A 14,635-nucleotide genomic window follows, 5' to 3' on the forward strand; every position below is an offset into this window, starting at 1 on the left:
ACACTGGGACTTATGGTTAACACTAGCGAGCTATGTAACATGTGACTTTCATAGACATACTGAGAATAAGAGAAGCCTTCTGCCCAGTGTAAGACGAATTGGGGAGTCTGGCACTATGAAACAATAGAAAGAGGCGCCCTTCATCCTGCTCAGTAACTTGAAGGGTGGACAAGGAACACTTGGAATGGGGATCTTGACTTCACAAGACTTGATAGTTGCTGTCTATGTATGTTATAATAAGCATCCATATTTCTATTCCAGTAGTTTATTAGTAAGCTGCCAACTTAAATTTATTTCAAATAATGAACATTTATTTTAGGATTCTTTTAACAGCCACATTTGAGCACTGGTAACCCAAACTGCGCTATTAGTTGTTATCTTCATAAATGTAAAGTCAGAAGAAAAATAAAAACAATTTTAAATCAACTATTCTTTTTTTTTCCTATTTATTTATTTTGTATCAACAAAAGAAACTGACAAAAATGTTGACATCAATGTACAATAATATTCCAAAAAATTAAACCAAATAAAGGCAGTAAATGTAAAAAAAAAAGGATCCCAAGACCCTTCCAATCAGTTTGCTGTGAAGTCACATGGACAATACTTGTGTTCACTGAACAATCTGTAGAATTAGTTTTGTAGTTCATTTGTTTGTAGTGGCATGGTGATGATCATGTGACCCAACAAGTCAGTTTTGGGTCCTGGACTGTTACATCACTTCTTTGGGGGGCCCATACAATTTCCATCAGGATACTTCTCTCGGAATAATTTCACAATGTCAGGATCTTTTAATCTGACTCCTTCAAGTTGATTGCCCAAGGTGATCCTGAAACAAATTGTTTCCTAAATGTTAGAGAACTCACATAGATACATACAACTTGTGCAGGTCTCCAAACTACAGCTATCCTGAAAAACTAATGGGTACTTGCAAGAAAATATCACAAAAATCACCACACTAAAAAAAAAAAAAAAAGAATCACCACACTAAAACCCCAACAAGAATCACCACACTAAAAAAACACAAGAATCACCACACTAAAAAAACTCCACAAGAATCACCACACTAAAAAAAAAAACCCCACAAGAATCACCAAACTAAAAACACATTTAAGAAAAAAAGGAAATATGTGATGATGGTCTATAAGGTGGATCTCAGCAATGTTGTATTCAAGTGAAAAGCAAATTAAAATGAAAAAGAAATCTAATTTTTTTTTTAAAGTTTTTGGGTTATAGGTTAAAAATGAAATGATTCTTAAAAATAACATCAAAATGATTTTAATTTTTGCAGTTTTGTTTTTTTCTCATCTTTTTTTAAATCTCTACTTAGACCTAACCTGATGGAAAATATTGAATATTGAAAATGTGGATAGCTCAAGTTCCTATATTTGAAAAGCCAACGAAAGAAAAAAAGTTGTGTCAAATGATCCAGGACAACTCCAAAACATGAAAGAAAACTACATTCAAATGATTTTTTAAAAATATACTCAACATAAAATCATCTTAATAAAACAGAAAGATACATCATCAAATATTATGTTCAATACTTATTGTTTTCATAAAGCAAGTCGTTAAATTTTAAATGACTGATTAAGCAATAAAGAAAACCAAAAATTTTACCAGTTTGGCTGAACATTATGTGGTCTTCCAAAAAGCTCTACTTTTCTTGTGCCTGGGGAAAGTCGCTCAATAATACCATATATTTCATCTGGCTTATGGCTGGTGGCACGCACCTGGAATCCAATTTTTTTTTTAAATGCAACATTTTTGGAAAAAGAAAATTGAACTGAGACAAAAGAAGCTATGCAAAGACAAGATCTAAGAACTGAATGAGACTTTGGTTGGAATTAAATGGGGAGGAATAAAGGTAATTGATCCATAAATTAATTAAGCCTTAAGAGAATAGCTAAATATGAAATACACTTTTTTGACAAATTGTAGGTATTGTGTGTGTGTGCAGGAGTTAAGATAGAGAGAGAGAAAAAAAAAGTAAAACTTTAAAATTTAGACAATGAAATAGATATCTTACTTCTGCAACAATAACATCACAGTCCATGCCTTTGTTCACTCCCTTAGGATTACCTTTTACACCAACCTGTGCAGAGAAATGTCAGATATAAAGATATAATTTATCAATCATTAAATAAAATTCAACTATCTGAAACAAACATTTCATATGTAAATTATGAGTGAATCTGATATGAATGTATATATTTTGGTATTCTATAATTTTATTGTTTTGTTTGGTCTGATACACAAATTGTAAAACAAATTTCCTTATGGATAATAAAGATTATTATTATTATAAGAGTAACAGTTTTGAATATAATAATATTAAAAAAATAGCATTAATAAAACATTTGTTTAAAAAAGTAATTACAAGACAAATCATCTTCATTGTGTACTAACTAAACAATGTTCTTTTCCATGATTCAACCAGTGCCCGGTTCTGCCAGTTCTGATTATCCTTTGTAATTGATTAGTTTTGACCCATATTATTTCATCCACACGCTTGTACCTAAAAAATAGTAAACAAAATCAGTGTTAAAAAAAAAGATGACAAGATTTGAAACAATGTGCATTAACTATGAAGTTTCAACATTAAACATTAGCAATTCAGTTCCATTCTGAGGTGCAATATTTTATGCACCTTATTTCTTGACTAATTAAACATTCTGAGCAGTGTGTGTGTTGGTTGAGTCATAGTAACAATGATGAGTCAAATAAACCTGATTTGAATCCTTGCAGAATTCAAGAATTTTCATCATAATATATTTAGACTTGGGTCTTCCTGTATCATCTAGTCATTCAGCACATAGGGCTGCAAGCTCTTACCACAGAGATCATTCATAGGAGACCACCATTATAAACTTTGGGCCATTTATTATGAATCTTGAAGTCTGAGAAGACTATCATTTCTCAATTTAAAAAACATTTTTTTTTAATAATAATAAAAAAAAAATACTTTGACATACCCCCAAAGCTCTAAGCATTCTCTGCCAAGCTCCATGGCTCTGTTATTAGACAAATAAATGTTTTGAATTAACAGATATCTGTGGTTTATGAAATAAATTAACTTTTAGTTGATGTAAAATGAAGTGGTTAACATACTTTAAAAACACAAACAAAAATTTAGAGGCCAATTTGATAAAAGGGATTCAAAGTGTATGTTTCTTTTACATTCATATCTTTAAGGACTTCAAATATATGTCTAGTTTTTTATGAACATATTTTATATTTTTATATTGATAATTTTTATGAATGAACATGCCAATAAATGAGAAAAATGTCAAATCTAATCAATGGTGCTGGTTAGAACTTTTAAAGAAAGAGCAATATTAGTTAAATGGATATGGCCCTCGTACGGTGGAACCAAAATCCAGAAATTCACATTCCAGTCTTCACTGGGATTCGAACCCAAGCCAAGCACTTTTCCACTCAGCCACCAAACACCCACAATAACATTATTTCAACAATTAAAAAAAATTTCCTTCATGATAATATAACTATAACTACTTTAATCATATAACGAAGATATGAGAACAGATATCAAAGTTATGATCAGTGAGCCAATTTTTTGTTAATACAGTATGGCAATATAAAAGATCAAAGGAAAACTTCTGGACTTTAATAAAAGTATTTGATGCTTCCTAATTGTATGAGACAACTAGAGCAGATGTGTCTAGTTAAAAAGGTGAAAGAATTATTTTTACTTTAAGGACAAGATAATATAACATAAAAAAGAACACTTTTATGCAGAAGTGACTCACCTTGCTTCTATGTACAAAAAAAATAAAAGTAATGTAGGCCTACAATCTTAAAAATAAAAATTGTATTCATTGTTAAAATATATATATTGTTTTCATGTTAGACTTTAAGGCATGTACATAGGTATACAGCCCTTGTCACTATTCTAACTTACGGAAACCTATTAATCTGTATTGATTTGAAAACACAGAATACAAGTGTGAACTTCAGAATTTTTTATTTCTGGTTACTGCAGTAACAGACAGAACTAGTTAACTAGTTAATAATCAAAAAATGATTAATAGCATTCCTGACCTGCCAGTGACCCAAAGAAAAATAAAACCATCATCCTGGAGTCCTGGAATGTCCAGCTGTCTCATTTCATTGTCACCCATTGTGCCATAGGGTAGCTCCATGTGTATATCCCAGGGAGGATCAGCCATTACGACTGCACACTTGCCCAGGGTGGACATGTCGAAGTAGCGTAGATCGCACTGAATCCACTAGATATAAATAAAAAATAATAATAACAATATATAGTAGTTAACAAAGAAATAAATAGAAACTTGTTGACAACTTAAACTTTGTGAGAATGCATGTTTTAAGGGCCAAGTGTTAATGTGTTGAAAAAGAATGATGCATATTTAGACCTGGGAATAAAAAAAGGAAAATAATAAACTAAACTTTAAAGGATTTGCCTAGGCACTCTCCTATTGAAAGTTCTGGACCCTATTCACAGAGTTGTTTGCTTGCTGGTGTTAGCTTTTATTGCTAAGTTTTTTTTTATTGTATACTCTTGTTTTCTTTTAATGGCTTATTTGAATCAAGTCAGCATATAGGTAAGTAGCCCTACACTAATAAGGCTTGTCTTAGAGTCCGAATATTAGTGAGAAATGCAATATTTCCCGTGGCTGCGCAGCCCCAGCTGTGACCTACATATTTTGCCACAACTACATAAATGTGTAACATTGTGTGACTATGATTTCAATATGATAAACAGCAAAACAATACAAACATAAGAAAGAGTCACTAGAGCACTAGATGACCATAATGAAATAGTTGGATCATTAAACAAACAAACAAAATAAAACCTGAGGTGGAAACATTTGAACACTTCCATCGTCGCTAATTTCTGATGACAATTTACCCAATGATAATTCTTTCTTCATAAAGTCTGTTGATGGGAGAGTTTTAGGTGGGTAGTCTATTTCATAATGCACATACTGGGAAGAAAATATGAAAAATTATAAATATATAAAAACTCAACCATTGTAGACACTGCTCTCATCAATATTAACTGAACACCCCATGTTATATTAAATAAGTTCAACCAACATATTTTATGAATCTGGAAGCAGTTGTGGAGGACATCAAGGCATTTTTTATATGACACAGACTGCTCCACTGCCTTAAATCAGTAGCAAGAGTTGGTGATTAATAATCTATGTAAAAACCTCATAAAAGCAAATAATGTTTTTTTTTTTTTTTCATAAGAGCTGGTGATTAATAATCTATGTAAAAACCTCATAAAAGCAAATAATGTTTTTTTTTCTTTTCATCGGGGCAAGCCTTAGATAATTGGAGGCCCTAGGCGAAGGGGATTTGTGGTATTGAATGAAAATGAAAAATAAAAATAAACGTCGAAAAAATAAAATTACACAATTTATTTAAAACCTATTGACTCCAACAATAACATTTTTTAACAGTAGAGTCCTGTGCAAGGCGCCCTTTAATTGGAGGCCCTAGGCAGCTGCCTAGTTTGCCTATGCCTAGGACCGGCCCTGTTTCCATCAGTTGAAAAACAAGAATTAACTTCTAACTGATAATGCCTATGTTTTCTATTTTCAAAAAAAAAAAAAGGACATTAAAAATATAACTAAATAGGTAGTAGTCTCAAATGTGCGTGAGAAGGTTAATCCAGACTATTTTTAGAGTGATATGGCTAGTACATCTAACTTCACTGGAGTCAAAAAAAAAAAATACTGCTTGCAAAATGTAGGAAAGACTAAGGGCTACACTATTTATAGAAAGTTGCTTTTTTTTAAAAAAAAAAAAAAAGCTGCCAGCTTCACTTATTCTGTTACAAGGATAACCAATTGATAAGGACAAGTGAAGTATATAAATCAAAGCTATATATAAGTTTTGTTTACTCACCTTACACATGTCCATATGAAAACATGTATTCAAAAATGAACAGTCTCCTAGTGATTCTGTATCACCAAAATGTATTTGAAAAAAAAAATTGTTTAGTTAAAGTGAAGAACATAAATCCATAAATCTCAATAAATAGTATCTACATCAGCACTACAAACCTACCATCAGTGTGCTTTTTGATTATTTTTTTAAAATGAAGTCGTTTACAATTCGCCCCTTCAGGGTTAGACCTAAGGCATTCTTCTCTTGTCCCACATTGACAAAATTCTTGAAGCTGTGGGCCTAGTAAATGAAAACAATAGCATGAAGTCAAAATATCTGCATTACAATTCAACTCAACACTAATTTGCTTTTATTCAAATAGTGCTGATGGATTTTTCACAATGTTTTCAATGATAGGATACTAATCTGCACTGAAAATAAAATAACTACAAAATTTTTACCATTACTACTGACTATTTCAATGACTAAATGATATTTTAATTTCTATTAATTCAATAAAAGGAAAATAAAAAATAATATAGAATTACTAAAATGTAAATTGCCTCTATTAAAATGTATATTGCCTTTTTTAAAATGTATAATGCCCCATAATATTTCTGCTTTGTTTGAACAAAACTTAGTCATTGAACTTCTCTGGTAATTTTTCAACTGAAGAAATGGAAAATGTTATTTGAAAAGTTCTGGCATAGCAGTTACAGAATTGGAATATGAAGAAATCCCCCATGGTCAGTGCGGCATCTATCCACTTGTAGCGAGCAGAATCTATGAATGGGGCATGTGCGCCACATATATGGCATGACCCAATCGTTGTAACTGACACTGCCATTCTAGAACCTTCAGACAAGGATAAGACTTGGAGTGAAGAGTTCCTGATTCATACCTGTCAGTTGAAAAAAATTCTTTCCAACAGTCATCAGGACATTTTGAAAAGGTGTATTAAGTAAAAAACACAAAGTTATTATTTTTGAATAAATGTATTACCTCCTCTTGATTTGAATTTTTCTACTAAATATTGTTCCTGTAAACAAAAAAAAATAATTTTAATGCTAATATGCAAAGAAAACACATAGAAGTAAGGAAAAAGAAAATCTCTTTGGTTAGCTTTCAATTTTTAAGGTTTGGTTTCAAGCAATAAAATACAGTAATATAGAAAAAAGAAAAGCAACATGGAGAAATGTGGGTAAATATATATGGTAACCAAAAGGCATTTGAGAAAATAGAAAGAAGATGAGGATTGAGAGATTTTTCAACAAAGACATAAATTAAACAATGTCAGCGATGCTACATTAAAAGACCACTGTTTCCAAAAAAAAAAAAAAAAAATTACTTTGTGTTACTAGGGCAGGAGCTTAGAAATCTGAAATTATCATATACCTTTTAAAAAAATAAATTTACAGCACTTCCTATATTCTGTAAACCAGAGTCACCAACATAACTAGCTATTCATAGGGTTCCACCAGAGATACAAATTTCCAATAGAAAGGAACAACAAAAAAAAGTCTATCACCTTAGCTGTTTGTGTAACAAGCAATGCCTGTATTTCTTCATTCAACTTTTTCTCCTCTCTCTCTTTTGTTGACTGCATTGACAATAAGCTCTGCAAAAGAAAGTGGGCACATGGCAACAACGGGATTAAATCAATAGGGCAGATTTTGTCCATTTCAATAAAGGAAGAAAAATTACTAATAGCAGTATGTCTCATGACGGCAAATGCTTACACATTGAAGTAATCCTTTGATAAGTGGGATTACTCAACAAATTTTGGTAGCTTTAGATTGTTAAAACGATGAATCAGATAAAATAAGATACCCGGTACCTCAATATCTCCAGATTCAGGAGCAGTTGTTCTAGATTGTTTAGAGATGACTTCTGCATCATCCTCATCATCACTATAAGTACAGAAACGAAAAAGAAAAAAAAACATAATTAAAGAAATTCTTTGAAAAACTTTCTTAGGAGATTCTATTATATATTAAAAAAATAATTCTGTAAGCCTAAAACATTCATTACCTGCACTTTCTTTTTTTTTTGGTCTGTCCCTTTATAATGTCTGAAAGCTAACATAGAAATAGGGGGGAAAAAACAGTTTAGAGACAATTTATTTGTAGAAATTATACAAAATGTTACTTTTTCAAAATTATTTTGTAAAAACATTTCTTATTAAAAACAAAGTGAAAAAGAGCCATCATTGATATAAAAGTAAGTCCAGTACTAATCATCACACTAAACCTGGTTACCTTGCTTAGATCCAATGAATTTACAATTAAGCCTGTCGAAGTTTCTGTGAATTTTATGGTAATGAGTTTTTGTAATGCAAACTTCTTTAAAAGTTCCTCAATCATCCCCAAGTCCACTTCTCTTTCCATCAACCTTGATGTATGCTCAGCAATCACCTAAGAGGCCAAAGTTTAAAAGGTCAAGTCAAAACATGGGTCAATTTGAAATACAAAACTTGCAGCAAATATTAAATTTCAATCACTAAGGGCACCAGAAAGGTTTTAGCATTCCCTTAGAACTATTTGGCATAAATTGCATGGGATAACAGTTTATATCCTAACTAGCATTTATGTATGGTTGTTATTGCCAGAAGTTGTAAAGGAAATAAGCACTGCACTATCTAAATGCTTCCAAAGGCATGCATCTCAAATAGCTTCTCAGCCATATTTTGGGTCGGGTGAGCTGTAATCACTGACAAGAGAAGGCGCCTAAACTTGTAAGCTTTGGACAGGAGGGGCTCATTAATCTTAGCTGGCTCCCCACCTAGGAGAAGGAAAACTCTAAATCCAAACCACTGATGCCTCGAGGCTATACCTAAACATGGCAAAAGCTTCAGGAGTCTACCCTGAAGAAAAGTCAGTGGCCCTTAGACAAAGTACTACACTCCCAAACTGTATTAACACCTGCCATTCCTCTAGACACAGCTGCCTAAAGAGAGGGAAACTGCAGTTTGGGGCCACATTGTTTCAACCATAGTTAATGACCAAGCTTTCATCTCATTTCTACGAGATGATCCATATAGTGTTGATTCACCACTGAATAAGGCTAAATACATTCTAAAAATGATTAATATCAAACATATATCCAAACCTTAAATCAGATAGGATATTAAAAGAGATATTTCATAACGTGAAATTAAATAGGATATTCAAAAACAAAATATTATCTTTAATCAAAACTTTATAACCTCCGTTTTAGAAGGAACATCTAGACATTTATTACAACTTTTATAGAGATGGAGTAACAAATATATATATTGTTACAAATGACCAGTGACAGGAAGAGGTTAACGTGTGACCCCGACGAGATAACACAGCAGCGGGTGTTCCCTGGAATGTACATGTATAAACAGAGACAGGATGTGACGTGTCCTTACATGTTATTCCAAAAGGTACTATCAATGTCCAGTGACAGATAGAGGTCACAACTTGTGACCTCGGCAAGATGACACTGCGGCCGATGTTTTCTGGAATCTACATGTATAAACAAAGACAGGATGTGACGTTTCTTCACGTGTTATTCCAGAAGATACTAGCAGTGTTTGTGGAACTTTGGAGGATCGATTAGGGACTCTATATAAGCCAGAGAGTTAATGTGAAAGTCAGTCGTGAATGAGTCGTCGGTACTGTTGTCTACTGTGCGAGACAGTAGAAGAGAGATGTGTACGACTCGATGCAAGTTAACTAGGGTAGAGTTAACTGGAGTGGACTACTGTCGTTAAAGTCTATACAGCGAACTACAGTGGACTTGAGCCGTTACAGTCGATACAGTTGATGTAAGACGTGTGCGGCTCTGATTAGGTAGACTTGAGTACGACTTGGTTCAGCTTTGGGAGACCTGGAGCGACACTGGGAAGGGTGTCGTTGGTCTGTTCTGTGGAATACGGCTCGATGCAAGTTGAGAAGAGATGAATAGCAACGAAGTGAAGGGATGAAATGCAATGAAGTATAGCTAACTGTAAACTGACAGATATTGTACAGTCTTCTATGCTACATGTTACAGTAATAAATTGTTAGAGTTAATAGTCATTAAAGTTATATGAAACTGAAAGTTTAGTCGTCAAGTTCTTTGCAGTGTTTTTATTTGTGTGCCAACTAATACATCTAGCCAGAAGATTCAGAAATACGTAACAATATAGTAGTAATGTTGAGATGGACAACTGTATCAAAATGAAGTTCCATTAGTTTGGACCAATAAAATTATCTTACCTTTTCTTATCTTGAAAATATAATTACCTTTGAATCGGATGGAATATCAAGACTTATATCACAAAGAACCATCAAAAGCTTTTTTTCCACTTCAGGATCCAGTGTGACTTGAATGTTCTCCCTTGGCAAAGGTTTTATAGTGCTGATTGTTGAAGTAGTTGTTATCAGAGCTTTAGTAACTGTCATATCCCCTAAAGAATAACTATATCATTTTATACTTGGCAAATTATATCTGGGTGATATTTACAGAAGGTAGCAATTGAATGAAAATTTTAGGTAAGCAATAGTGCTTCTAGTTCTAGTTTTATCCAGAGATCTAGCTTTAGAGATGGGTATGTTGTGATAAGTGAGCGATGTCAATGATTTTAATTAATCCCACATCATTGAAAGTAACATGGATAAACAGATAAGAAATAGATAGATAAAGTAATGTGGATAAATAGAAAAGAAGCATTGCTAGACAGCAAAGTAACATGGATAGATAGAAGGAACATAAATATCAAAGTTACATACACAATAGGATATATATTAGGAAAAAGTGAAGCTAAAACTGTTCTCTAAAGTAAAACTTAGTATATCAATAATTGGGCTGCAACTGGATTCGATGATTGTGGTTTTATTCTCATGGTATTCGGTACTATAGTTTTAAGAAACAAATGCAAAACTACTGTTTACCAAATTTTATTTAGGTGTGTGTAAAAAAAAGGTGGGGTTTGAACCCAGAAACACCTATCCTCTGGCTTCACCCATTGATTCATCAATCCTTATTAGACGCAATCCTTTTATTAAAAACTTGGGAACCCCCATAACCTGAAATCAGGACCATCAAGTTGAAAAGATATTTAGCAGGTGTTTAAAATTTTAAACCAGCAAACTTTTAGCAACATGACCAAGTGGTATAAATGAGGAGGGGGAGGTGTGGAAACGATGGAAAATCTGAGCAAAAGTTTGTTTTGCTGACACTTTTGTGCGCATAATAATTTTTATATCTGCTGTAATGGTCAGACCTAGGAAAAAAAATAAAATTTCTCAATACTCCCCAGCCATTCGCCAATAAAAATATATTTGCTGCGTGATAGTCCCATGTTTATAAAAAAAAATATAATTTAAGTTTACTTTAAGTGGGGTCTGCACACTTTGCGGACAATTTTTAAAAAATTAAAAGTGAACGGACATTAATAAACGTGAACAGACATGGCATACAAATAACACACAAAAATTAATATTATCTTCAAATTCTTTTGGTTAAGCCATTCTCTTTGTACAACAATTTAAGACAAGGTGTAATCAATTCAACGTCACTTTCCACACTCTTGCTAGCCTTTCTCTATTTACAAGTGATGTCACAGGTCTCACCCTAACCCTTCCCCAACTAAGTGTAGTTCTCATTAGAATTTTTTTTTTCAGTCCTCCTGCACCTCCCCCACTACATTATTATTCTTGTTACTGCACCTTCCCAGTTGCATATAGATCTATAATGAATTGTTCCAGACTACTTCCAACGTGGGGGAGTATACTCTAGATTACATATATGTCATTTAAGTCCTACCCACCCCCACTACATTATTATTCTTGTTACTGATACATGGAAATGATCCTGTTATTTTTAGTACATAATAAATATATTTAATAATCTAGTCTAGATGATTGTCATGATTACCAAAGGACTGGAAAGAAGCTAATGTCACCCCCATATTTAAAAAAGGAGAGAAATCTGACCCAGGAAACTACAGACCAGTATCACTTACCAGCATCACATGTAAAATTCTAGAACACATAATATGTAAATTATGTAGTAACATCGTAAACCACCATAGTTTGCTTAAAAAAATTAAAATATTTCTGCATTAATGGTCCATGGCATCAGTGGATTAAAGATTTTCTGATAGGGAGAGAACAAACTGTAATAATAAATGGCTCTAAATCAACACTGATAACAGTAAACTCAAGGAACAGTCTTAGGTCCACTACTATTTTTAATTTACATAAATGATTTACCAAATTGCATTACTTCAGGAACAAAAGTCAGATTATTTGCAGACGATTGCATAATATATAGAACAATAAAAACAACACAAGACACAGATATTTTAGAAAGAGAATTAGATGAATTACAGAAATGGGAATCAAATTGGAGCATGTCTTTCCACCCAGAAAAATGTCAGTTGTTAAGAGTAACAAAAAAACTAAAACAAATTAATTCCACTTATCTTATTCATGGAAAACCAGTAACACAGACTAAAAATGCAAAATACCTAGTTGTTATAATAAATGAAAAACTGTCATGGAATCCACATATTGATGAAACTATAAAAAAATCAAACAAAGCATTAGGGTTTATTAAAAGAAATTTCTATAAATCAAATAAGAACATAAAACTAAAATGTTATTTAACCTTGGTTAGGCCAATAATAGAATATAATATGCATCCTCCGTTTGGGATCCCTCAACTCAAGAAAACATTAAGAAACTGGAACAAACACAAAATAGAGCAGTGAGATTCATAACAAACGAATATTCACATTTGACTAGAGTAACACCTTTAGTAAAATCACTAAATTTAGAAAGCCTTCAGGACAGAAGGCTCAAAAGTAAAGTAGCAATTATACATAAAACACTTAACCAAAATCTTCAAATACAAAATTTAATAAAATACTCTGAAAGACACAAAGATAAAGGCACATTCCTCATCTCATATGCTAGGACAAATTTGTACAAATACTCCTTCTTCCCTAGTGCTATTAAAGCATGGAATAGGTTGCCTGAGCTAGCCAGGAAAACCAATGACTTGGCAGAATTTAAGTCATTGGTTAATATGCATGACTAAATGCATGATGCGTAGGACGTAATCATCTTAGGAGTAATCATCTTCTTTTTTGAAGTAAAGTCTGTGTTATATAAGATTATTAAGATAAGATATAAGATAAGATAGATTATTGATTAGATACTCTTGAGTAGATATGTGAAAATCCGTAAGACAGGAAGTAAAAAAATGTTGTCAAATTTTGAGTTCCGTTTTTCTTACTTTCTGTTCATAGGCCCTTGATTGAAATCGATTATGATTTTAAATCCATTGAACTCGTTGCTAAAGTGGGTGAATATGGATACATTTTATATTGAGGAACATTTTTTTCATGTGGATTTTTTTTTAAAAAGTGTATTTTCTTACTTTTTTTAAACTTGAAAGTATACATATTTTTATTTTTACTGATACTCATTTCAGGTTACGTTTTAGAACTTGATTTTTTTTTGTGCTAATAGAATATATATCTGGCCATATTTCTGCCATGTTTTATCACAATACCATGCTCACTTTAATTGTTATCGATTATAATGTTTATGCATAAATTTGCACTGCTCCCTATGGGATTTTTAATTTTTTATTTTTTTTGAAAACTAAATTATTTTAAGAATAAAATCTTGCATAGGCTAGTAGATATAGCAATTATGTATAGGTCTAAATAGATTTTAAAGAGTTTTTTTGGTTGCTTCTATTTTTTTATTATTTTAAAGCGCATTTGAAAAAAATTGTTTCATGCGATTTTGATCCCACTTTTAAAATATTTTGTTAATTTCTCCCATCACAACGCCGCCATTTTGTCCACACCCCTCAGACATTTCTTGTAGCACTAGACCCGATAATTTATTTATTTTATCAATTTTTACATTCTAAACAAGTGAAGTTCATAATTATAAATGAAATCAGATTTGTGAGCTAGAAATTTACTTAAAATACTAGATCTACTAGATTAAATTTCTTATCTAATAAGTAGATCTATTGTCTATGAAACTCAATTCCAACTTTTTAACTTTTTGAGCGGGGGGGGGGGGGGGGGGGAGGGGGGGGGTCTCACTGGCTGAGCCAGCCAGACGCTCTCATCTTCATTGTTCCATGTCAACCAATGTTAGGTCAAAACGCCACCAAAAAAATCATAATTTTCTTACTTTCTAATTGTTTAACTTACATTCATAATTTATACACCATTGGAAAGTTCTTTCAAAGTATTTTAATAATGTACTTTAACGAAAAATTGTTTTTTCAAAGATCATTTTTTTATTTCACATCCCTATCTTGAGTAATCTAGAGTCTAACTTATAACTTATAGCAATAGACTAGGCTTTAGAACTGAATGAGACCTTTACCACTAGAACCACTAGCAACATGTAATGGTGCAATAGTAGGTGCTCCTCCGCTGCTTGTAAGTTCTGCTGCCAAGCCCTCACGAAGCTTCCTTCTTTCCAACATTTTGGCCCGCAGATCGCTTTGGCGATTTTTTATGGCCTGAATATCGTTCCAAGCGTCAGACATTTTGGTAGACGATTTAAGCCTTTAAATGCAAAAGCAACTCAAAAAAAAAAAAAAAAGAACAAAATGGACATAAATCAACAGCCAATGAAAAGTCCTACATCTAGTCACTAGTCTAAATCTATACGATATATCCAAATCTAAATTGATAACCAGCCATTTTGAAACAATAGCACCGGATGTTCCGCCTCGTATTTTCTTTTTTCTCACAAATAAAATAAAA

The 14,635-nt window shown here is 32.4% G+C and overlaps 1 protein-coding gene across 3 annotated transcripts; it reads right to left on the minus strand.

Annotated features, from left to right (window-relative positions):
• Positions 1-429: 429 nt before the first annotated feature.
• Positions 430-14,599, minus strand: LOC106060772 (N6-adenosine-methyltransferase subunit METTL3-like). 3 transcript variants are annotated; one of them, XM_056035816.1, is made up of 16 exons: positions 14,244-14,597; positions 10,134-10,297; positions 8,139-8,294; positions 7,912-7,958; positions 7,718-7,790; positions 7,409-7,498; positions 6,883-6,919; positions 6,061-6,180; positions 5,899-5,954; positions 4,836-4,967; positions 4,060-4,247; positions 2,973-3,011; positions 2,407-2,515; positions 2,027-2,092; positions 1,618-1,730; positions 430-826 (listed from the first exon to the last, which is right to left on the minus strand). In XM_056035816.1, exons 1-16 carry the CDS (start codon positions 14,413-14,415, stop codon positions 715-717), a joined length of 1,674 nt encoding a protein of 557 aa, XP_055891791.1. In that variant the 5' UTR covers positions 14,416-14,597; the 3' UTR covers positions 430-714. The 3 variants fall into 3 exon arrangements, with proteins under 3 accessions (XP_055891791.1, XP_055891792.1, XP_055891793.1); XM_056035817.1 differs by having other exon boundaries at positions 14,250-14,596; XM_056035818.1 differs by lacking the exons at positions 430-826; positions 1,618-1,730 and having other exon boundaries at positions 2,378-2,515; positions 14,244-14,599.
• Between the last annotated feature and the right edge of the window lie 36 nt (positions 14,600-14,635).

The sequence above is a fragment of the Biomphalaria glabrata genome, chromosome 7, assembly GCF_947242115.1.
Source record: "Biomphalaria glabrata chromosome 7, xgBioGlab47.1, whole genome shotgun sequence".
Taxonomy (NCBI): domain Eukaryota; kingdom Metazoa; phylum Mollusca; class Gastropoda; family Planorbidae; genus Biomphalaria; species Biomphalaria glabrata.

Excerpts from the sequence above, each read along its gene's own strand:
- LOC106060772 (XM_056035816.1), bottom strand. The coding sequence starts at position 14,415 with ATGTCTGACGCTTGGAACGATATTCAGGCCATAAAAAATCGCCAAAGC. Across the intron at positions 10,298-14,243 it reads TAGTGGTTCTAGTGGTAAAG|GGGATATGACAGTTACTAAA; the intron begins GTCTCATTCAGT and ends GTTATTCTTTAG. Across the intron at positions 6,181-6,882 it reads AAAATTCAAATCAAGAGGAG|GCCCACAGCTTCAAGAATTT; the intron begins GTAATACATTTA and ends TTCATTTACTAG.